The sequence below is a fragment of the Nanorana parkeri genome, unplaced genomic scaffold (assembly GCF_000935625.1).
Source record: "Nanorana parkeri isolate BGI_ZX_2015 unplaced genomic scaffold, ASM93562v1 scaffold286, whole genome shotgun sequence".
Classification (NCBI taxonomy): Eukaryota; Metazoa; Chordata; class Amphibia; order Anura; family Dicroglossidae; genus Nanorana; species Nanorana parkeri.
The window spans coordinates 721,186-731,065 of NW_017306554.1; the positions used below are offsets into that span (position 1 = coordinate 721,186).

The 9,880-nt window shown below is 42.0% G+C and overlaps 1 protein-coding gene across 1 annotated transcript in view; it reads left to right on the forward strand.

Moving 5' to 3' along the window:
• The window catches only part of SSBP4 (single stranded DNA binding protein 4), a 372,115-nt gene that overhangs the window by 353,676 nt on the left and 8,559 nt on the right, over nucleotides 1–9,880 (forward strand). The window contains exons 11-16 of the mRNA XM_018557491.1: nucleotides 3,247–3,292; nucleotides 4,281–4,316; nucleotides 5,245–5,299; nucleotides 7,685–7,755; nucleotides 8,700–8,778; nucleotides 9,752–9,780. Of these exons, the coding sequence (XP_018412993.1) occupies nucleotides 3,247–3,292; nucleotides 4,281–4,316; nucleotides 5,245–5,299; nucleotides 7,685–7,755; nucleotides 8,700–8,778; nucleotides 9,752–9,780 (316 nt within the window). The remainder of the gene's footprint in view (nucleotides 1–3,246; nucleotides 3,293–4,280; nucleotides 4,317–5,244; nucleotides 5,300–7,684; nucleotides 7,756–8,699; nucleotides 8,779–9,751; nucleotides 9,781–9,880) is intronic.

The window sequence follows — 9,880 nt, forward strand, 5'->3', positions numbered from 1 at the left end:
GCCCTAAGGAGGGAAAAAGCCCTTCGTGTTCGTGTTTTGGTAGTAACCAGCACTTGATGATTGCACACATGTGCAGAACCTTTAAGGAAAGGGTACTGTCTAGGGGAATTATCTCCTGCTGGGAAATAGGAAGAGATGGTGTTCAGGAGTCAGGAGGACTCCCTCAGAAGTCAAAGTGGATTTAGGTGGCAGGGCAGCCTTCACAAATTTTGGGGCCCCTTACACAACTTTAGGCCTGACCCCCCCAGTCTTTTTTACCCGGCTGTCCCATCGAGTCCGCCCACCGGCCGTCCCTCCGGCACTGTTACAACTTAATATATGAAGTCGAAATTAGGGCTGCAGCGAAAGATTAATTTTTAAAATCGATTAGTTAGCCGATTATTAAGTTCGATTAATCGGATTAGAAAAAAAAGGCTCCAGTGATGGACTACTAGTTTGTACTGATGATTGTAGTCCATCACGGGAGCAAGCTTGGAGTGGTGGAAGTAAAAAAAAGTGTGGTGTGCAATATAGTACATTATACAGCATTGCAATGCAGAATACCAGCAGCTATAGAGGAATACAAAAAATCCCAGCAATAGTACATTATACTATAATGTATTATTGCTGGGATCTGATGTATTCCTCTATAGCTGGTGTTATTGGAGAGGGGGGTATGATTCAGGAATAGGGAGGACGGGTATGATGCCGGAATAAAGAGGGCGGGTATGATGGTGGAATGGGGTGCAGAGGACGGGTATGATGGTGGAATGGGGTGCAGAGGACGGGTATGATGGTTGAATGGAGTGCAGGGAAGGAGAGGACGGGTATGATGGTTGAATGGAGTGCAGGGAAGGAGAGGACGGGTATGATGGTGGAATGGATTATGTTGATGGAATGGAGTGCAGGGATGAAGAGGACGGGTATGATGGTGGGATGGGGTGCAGAGGACGGGTATGATGGTGGAATGGAGAGGACGGGTATGATGATGGAATGGAAAGGACGGGTATGTTGATGGAATGGAGAGGACGGGTATGTTGATGGAATGGAGAGGACGGGTATGTTGATGGAATGGAGAGGACGGGTATGTTGATGGAATGGAGAGGACGGGTATGTTGATGGAATGGAGAGGACGGGTATGTTGATGGAATGGAGAGGACGGGTATGTTGATGGAATGGAGAGGACGGGTATGTTGATGGAATGGAGAGGACGGGTATGTTGATGGAATGGAGAGGACGGGTATGTTGATGGAATGGAGAGGACGGGTATGTTGATGGAATGGAGAGGACGGGTATGTTGATGGAATGGAGAGGACGGGTATGTTGATGGAATGGAGAGGACGGGTATGTTGATGGAATGGAGAGGACGGTTATGTTGATGGAATGGAGTGCAGGGATGAAGAGGACGGGTATGATGGTGGGATGGGGTGCAGAGGATGGGTGTGATGCAGGAATAGAGAGGACGGGTTTGATGCAGGAATAGAGAGGACGGGTATGATGGTGGAATGGAATGGCGAGGACGGGTATGATGGTTGAATGGAGAGGACGGGTATGATGGTGGAATGGAGTGCAGGGATGGAGAGGACGGGTATGATGCTGGAATGGAGTGCAGGGATGGAGAGGACGATTATGATGGTGGGATGGGGTGCAGAGGACGGGTATGATAGTGCGATGGGGTGCAGAGGACGGGTATGATGGTGGTATGGGGTGCAGAGGACGGGTATGATGATGGAATGGAGTGCAGAGATGGAGAGGATGGGTATGATGGTGGGATGGGGTGCAGAGGATGGTTATGATGATGAAATGGAGTGCAGGGATGGAGACGACGGGTATGATGGTGGGATGGGGTGCAGAGGACGGGTATGATGGTGTGCAGGAGTTTACATGCAACTGCTGTCACCTGATCATTAACTTGAATAGGTGACAGCTGACGATTTTAAATGCCACATTAGGGATTCCTGATGCAGGAAACGCATGTTCCTGATGCAGCAATCCCTAATTGCTCCTAAAGACACAGGTGTGAATGCAGCCTAATACACTTATACTCTTCCCTCCCCCCCTCACATAAAAAAAAACCTATCCCTGCACATAAAATAATTCCCCCATACACACAGGCATATATATATATTAAAAAAACATTGCTGTTTCCCTGAATACAGAGGAGCAACAGCAGAGGAGAGCAGCTTGTTTTTCTTTGCTCAATCTATACCCCCTTCCCCATCTCAGTGTCTGTCGTTTTCTCTCCCTCTTCCCCCCCCCTCCTCTCTGAGGGGAGGGGGGAAAGAGTGAGACACAGACCGACCATGCTGAGAGGAGGGAGGGAAGCATGAGAGAGTCCGACCGACGCTAAGAAGCTGTCAGCTAAGAAGCTCTCAGCGTCGATCTGTCTCTCTCTCCCCTCAGTCTCTGTCTGTTACATCCCCACCATCCCTGGGGCCTCTCTCGGTTGACTCTGCAGTATATCAATCTAGTATATCTGGAATGGAGTCCAGCACCACCAGGGGGAAACACTTACCTTTCCCATCCAGGCAGTCGGACTCGGCAGGTGGCGGCAGACATGCTCGTCTTCTTCCTCCGCGCTTCTGCACGGGCAAACTAAGCTCCGCCCCCTGTAGGCACTAAGCTCAGGGGAAGATACCAATAGCGCAGGGGGGCCCGGACCAGGCAAATGTAACTGTTAATATAATTCAATACGAAAAAATTATGGCTTGGAGCTACGGGCCCCCCTAGCGGCTGGGGCCCCTGACAATGGTATCGGCCGTACCCCCCTGACGGCGACCCTGTCAGGTGGTGTGTGTGCTGGAGGCACATGAAGACAGCCAAGAAGGCTGGGAGAACTGGTGAGGCTGAGAGAGTCGAGAGCCTGTACAAGTGTGGAAGAGCACTACAGACAGGACCGGTGGATCAGAGTTAATAATGTTAAGAGTGGAAGCCAGGAGGCTGTACTTATGTTGTGTTGCAAGCAGTGCATGGATGCTGTACTCAACAACCCCTGCAAGGGTATCCAAGGGCTATGTGTGAACTTTCATTTAAATAAAAGTTGGCTAACAAGAACTTAAAATAAAGATATTGCGAGTGGACTGCATCCTTAACACGCCAACCATATGTGCTAATATCCCCAAACATCACAATATATATTGTATATGTTATAAAAAATATTGAGGTTTTTTTTTAAATATATGAATAGGATTAAGTTTTAAAATTATACAGTATATGTATTAAACATTGCACATTAAAATACAAACCTTTTTTTTTTTTCTTTCATAGGGGTCCTGGAGGCAGAGGTCCTTGGCCAAACCCCAATGCAAATTCAGTAAGAATCTAAATTGTTTAAGAAGAATAATATCTCTTTTTTGTATAGACACCTGTCATTAGCCACCTGTGTTATTTGAATTGCAATGCTGTTTACATCAAAATAACAATATGTGCCAATAGAACTAGTAAATAACTAGTGTGGTTGTCCTATGTTATTTTTAAGCTCATTCTGTAATTAACAGTTTTGCTGAGCTTTTGTGGATCAGACCACATTAGCAATTTAGTACTATGTGTAAATTATATATTACCATCTTCTGGTTTGAAAAGGAAGCAGGCTTCCTGTACTACTGGGTTTGCCATGACTTTATAGATGCTTGTTATACACCACAGATTAAAAATGTATATTCATTTTCCCCAGTTGTGAAAATACGCAGTTTTGTGGGATGCAATTAGTATTTACTAATACAATTACTAATATTTATTTCACAAAAAAACTTTTAATACATGGTACACCTATGTCACAGAGCACAATGAGGGGAATGTATCAAAACTGGAGCAGACAAAACCTGGAGCAGCTGTGCATGGCAACCAATCAGCTTCTCTCATTTTCAAATCTTAACTGAGCAAACTGAAGAGAGTAGCTGATTGGTTACCATGGGCAACTGCTCCAAATTTTGTCCGCTCAAGTTTTGATCAATTCCCCCAATGGGTTTTCTACAGACAGGGCACAGCTGGTGCTGTTTGCTTTTGGAGTATCACTCTCGCATCAAAAACATTTTTGGGGCAGGGGTGAGTTACTCCACTGACTCAATCAGTTGTGTAAATACATTTGAGCTCCAAGGTATTGAGATCTGTAAAATGTTTTCTTATAACAAAGCCGCTAAGGTCAGCTTGGAAAACATGTAAAAGAAGCCTAGAGCTCCACCTTTAAAATGTAAATATCAAATATTCATGTGCAATATTTCATACCTGAAAAAAGGAGAAAACATATAGAATAAATTAAATGCTATAAAACTATATTGTTTTCCTCTCTTCTCCATATTCAGATAGCATATTCATCGTCGTCACCAGGAAACTACGTGGTAAGAGGGTTTTTTGTTTTGTTTGTTTTTTAAGTCAGTACAACTTGCTTACATAATTTTTACTTCCATTTTGCCAGTGGCAGATTCTGCCTCTGGTGGTCTAACTCTCGCAATCCCATCTGTTCTGTAACATCTCATCATTTCACCCGAGCACCCAGCTCCCTCTGTTGTATACCAGTCCCCAACTGCTCTTTGCCACTTTATTTCTCCCTGACATCCAACCGCTCTCCCTCCTTGCCAGTTTGTGATCAGGGAAGGATTGGTATTCTCAGTAATCCAGCTGGCCATGAGGATGATGAATTGCCTTTCCACTGGTGCAGCCATCTCCTCCTTAGCCTACACTTGAAAGAGTGACCCCCTTTCCATGTTGACAGACAGAAGCAGCTGGCAGAGGGAGGGCTGAAGAGCAGCATGCCTAGACAACAGGAGCAGCTGTTAACCCACCCCCATCTTAGCACATTTTTCCATGGCCAACTCAATCCCCTTCACAGTTTATCCCTCGAAACCACCCTGTGATTGGAGTGCATGTCTCTACTTCCCGCACCCCATTGTGCCTCACTGCAACCATGCATGCTCTCAGAACATGGGGCCATCCCCCTACTACCACCACGTACGTGGTAGCCACCTTGCAACTTGTTGACCCCTACTCTCTCACCCACCTCATCCCCCAGTCACAATGCCCTGCTCCCGCCCACATTGCCCCCCGCTCACAGCAACCACCTCCAACCTTCCTTGTCCCTAGCTCACAGTGCCTCCCTTTCACCCTCCTTGACCCTTCTTTTATAGTCCACCCTCCTTGACCCTCCCAACAAATCCAATTTGACAGTTGGCACTGGCATTCTGGAATGGACACACTTTTGCAAGTCAATATTAACACTTGCTTTTACAGCATTATTGGTGAATAACAAGTCATATTTGTTTTATTTAGGGACCTCCAGGTGGTGGGGGGCCTCCAGGAACACCCATAATGCCCAGCCCAGGAGGTAATAAACAAGGACAAAAATCAGTAGTATTAATGTAGAATGCTAATTAAAACTTTTTTTCTAGTGTGGGAGGGTTGAAACCTCTGTCTGAGTCAGTCCCCGTTGTCACAAAGATACAACATGCAGAGGGAAATTAATTTCCCTGCACCATTTTCCTTCACTTTCTCTCCTGATGAATTTTAAGTCATAAGACCCATCCTTCCTGCACCGCAGTGCACAATCCTAAAAATTCTTGTGAGTTGTGAAAAAGGTGTAGCTTTGTGAACAGATAATTACAATGGCAGTGAGATACGTTACTTTTTTATAAAGTAAGCTTAAAAACATTGACTTCAATCAACTTCTACCTCTGCTAATGCTGTTGATTCAAAAAAGGCCCAACAAAACCCCATAGTAAGGCAGCTGACAATTTCTGCTCACATTGGGACTAAAAAAAACTTTGGGGGTTATTCACAAAGCATGAATAAAGTGAATAACCCAGCCGAAGTGAAGAGAGCCAAACAGTACGAAGTGCAGAGAGACTTTGACTTAGTCGATCCAACATCTATTCTCAAAGGGGCCGAACGGCAGTGAGTGAATAGCCGACTATTCTGCTCGGTACCTCCAAGCTACCGAGCAGAATAGAAAGTAAGTGAGATGGAAAAAAAAAGAGTTGAATTTTTTTAACATATAAATAAATAGGAAAATTAAAAAATAAATAAAGATATTTTAAAGAAGAAAAAAAAGAAAAACAATTGGGCGGAGCTAGTGGTGACAGCAAGCTCCGCCCAACTGTTTCCTATTGGCCGGGAACCTTCCAGAGTCTTCCAGCATGTCCCGGTCAATGAATAACATTGTGACGTCACGGCCGCCTTATTATTTAATGACAGATCAGCATCCCCAGGTCATTTGGGGACGCTGATCTATCTATTACGAATAGTCTGTACAGCAGCCCTTCGGTTCGACTGAACTGAAGGGCAGAGGCGGCTGAAGAGAGCCGAAGGATCAGCCGCAGCTATGGCTGTATCCTTCAGCTCCATAGTGAATAACCCCCTTTGTAAGAGAAAGTCACATTATTCAGTTGTATCAATTCCCTACTGATAAGCTTTTGCTGAAATGGCTTAATATCTGCCCATGCATTTTGGGGTACATAAAGTTATTTTACATATTCATGCCAGGTTTAGTTGTTGCATGCACTATTTTTAGCGATCGCACAGCACCGGACCACAGGCATTGCTGTACCACACTTTCTGGTGTACGGGCGATTGTACTCTGGGTGGGAGATGTGGCTGCTGTGCCATTGGCATGAATGGCACCACTATGACCCCTCCTGCCCCAGAACGTAGGAGACTTTAATTATCAGAACACACCGGAACACACTGGATGTGGTGTGAACTGGCCTGGACTCTGGGGCACAACGGAGAAAGGAAAAAGAAGGCCCACTGCGCACTATACCTGAAAATTTGGTGTGGTTAGAAAGTGCTGCATATTGCCCATGAGTTAGAGGGGCATAGTTAAACAGAGTCTGAGCCTACTCACAATACACACTGCACACATTTGGCACTTTGCTTGTGCCCACAAAATACTCTGTAATAACTTAAATATTTTAATTATTAGTCAGTAAATGAGATTACTTTAGGATTTTCACTTGCTAAAGAAGATGACTACCCAAATCCAAGCGTTAACAGTCCATAAATGAGTGACTGAATGCAAAATAAATTATACCATTCTTACTGTGCACCAGTATATAGTTTTAAGCCAGCCAGCTCAGCAGTGCAAGCCCCGTCTCCAGCAGCTCCCAGTGCACGCCTGGTACAGTAGATTAATCAGTAGATAGGCATGCACTGTATATAAACATGTACAAAAAAGACACAGCTACATGCATTCTAATGTTGCATTTTTGTATAATGTATTTGCATTAGTTCTATCAGCTCTGGGTTATACATTTAGGCCTCATGCATACATAACGCAAGAGCAAAATTGTATATTGCATATATATACGTATCTGCGCGTATGCTCATATATGCGTGCACTATATGCAATCCCAGAATGCATCATTCATAATAGAAATTTTAATGAACTGTACGCGCGCGCGCGCGCACCCACATGCGTATTTGAGTGTAAAATATGCAGCAATACGTTTCCCGGACGCATCTCAATCCATTCTGTTTTTGTGCATTTTTATGCAGCACAAATATGCGGCTCCATACACAGCTATGTGTATGGAGCCATTTTTTTGCATATGCTGGATATGGGACAATACGCGCATACTCGCATATACGCAGCGTATTGTACGGCAGTGTGAATGAGGCCTAACAGTGAGCTATAGTATAAAATCATTGACTTCAAACAGTGTTTTACCAGCTATAAAATATGGTCTAACATTTTTTTTCATCTACTTTTATGTAGATTCAACAAACTCAAGTGAGAACATGTACACAATGATGAACCCAATAGGACCTGGTGGAAGCAGACCAAACGTAAGTAAAAGTCTTTTGTGTCCATCAAAGAGACAGAAAACTAAAGCAATGGTGGTTTTACAGACAATGTTGGAAGGGAAGGATGTGAAGCTATGTCTGCCTATATGTGATATGATTTGGAAACCAGCTGCCACATTTCTATCATCTTGACGTCATGTAATATTGAACCAGGAATGCAGTTATTTCAAAGCAATTTAAAGTGTGTTTTTTTTGTATTTATTTTTTTATGTTGAGTGAGCATGTAGAAAGCAGAAAGGAATATGTATTTTGAATTTAGAAATTGTTAAAGATAAACTACAGTCCAATATATAATTCATATTGTGTTTATTTTTTTGTATAGAATCTTTATTTTACTAATAGCCACATATTACTGGATGGATCCATAACACTGCATTTGCCGACTATGTTGGGCTCTCTGATAAGACAGCCTAGCACTGTCTGCATTCTTTTTGGCTGCCTGGGTGAACTGAATAATTAAGATGTTGTTTTTTCTGCTAGGAGAGAGGGAAACGGTTGCACACCAGCTCACATCAGATCCTTCAAAAAACATAACCTTCAAGTTATAAATTAGAAATATTGCAATATTTCATATTAATTGAAAAAATAAATAAAAACATGTTTATGTATTTTAATTATTTTACTAAACATAGAAAATAAACCACCAATGCCCTTATTTTTTTTTCTTCCTTTTTACAGTAATATAGTTCAAAGTTTACTTGATAAATTACTTTCTGCTCCTGTTTATATCATCTTATTGTATATTTGTCTATACATACATATATTGTATTTTATTGTTTCGCTAAACTTGATGGACTTGTGTCTATGACTGACTATGTAACTGTATATACTATACATATAACATTTATATCATACTACAACTACCCATAACTTTGAATAATATAAAGTTCTGACAGGTAAAAGATTTGAACTTGCTTTTTTTGCAGTTTCCAATGGGCCCAGGTCCTGATGGCCCAATGGGAGCATTGGGTGCAATGGAACCTCATCATATGAATGGGTCACTAGGTAAGCAGTAAGCACCATTAAAGAACAATTTGTGTGAAAGAATAGTGTTCATGTAACAGAATGTTTTGCTGCCTGAATTATTTCTAGTCAATGAAAACAACTAAGATTATAAAAAGTAAAGGGCATGCATTATATAACTACTATTTTTTTTTTTTAATACCACATTTTAATTTAGCATTGTGTAAATTCAATTGACTTCCACAATGTAAAAAAAACTGGACTCATGCTATGCTATAGCTACTTCTATAGCCTGTAATATTGTATATTTGGATGTAAATCTGATAATCAGGGGCTGACTGGCAACTTTTAGCCCAGGGGGCAAGTACAACCCAGAGGCCCATGGTGCGGCAACTTGGCCCCCCTCCCGCTCTGCCTCTTCCCCGGACGCCCCTGTCTGCCACTTTTGCCATCCTTGTAACAGTAGTGTGAATGTATTTATCGGTTTAGGAAAATACAGTGTATTCATTCGATAAAACAGTGTTCTGCCTCATGTACCTGCCCCCTTAGCTCTGGTCCACATTTACCTATAGTATGAACATGAACTTGTCCATGATGTCGGGGAATAAAATGTGAGGCAAAAAAATGAGCAATGGGCCACATGAAAAGGAAAAGAAAGAGAAATTGTGAGATTGACATTGAATGCATATTAACATAGCTCAATCATATAGTAAGAAGCAGTGGTATAGATAATCACTTGATCAGTTAAAATAAAGGAATAAAAATAGAAACACAAAGAAACTATAGCAAACTCAGTAAACCAAAATTATACAACTTGTGTAAGAAGCAGTGCAACTGTGACATCTAGTGGCAACTAAATCTAAATACAGTTGAATGACAGATTGGTTACTTGTTTGATCAGTACATTTCCATGTAGTTAGAGTTACTTATCAGGTAAAATATATACAATAATTAATAATTAAACAACATTTATATTTTCATAAAAACATCTAAAATATGTATCATTGTATTTTAGGCTCTGGAGACATGGATGTGTTGCCAAAGGTAATGAAAATGTCTGCATTTTTGTGTGTCTTTTCATTTAATATATATTTACATTTTATTACATATAAAATAAAATTTTAAGGTATTTTCTGAATACAAT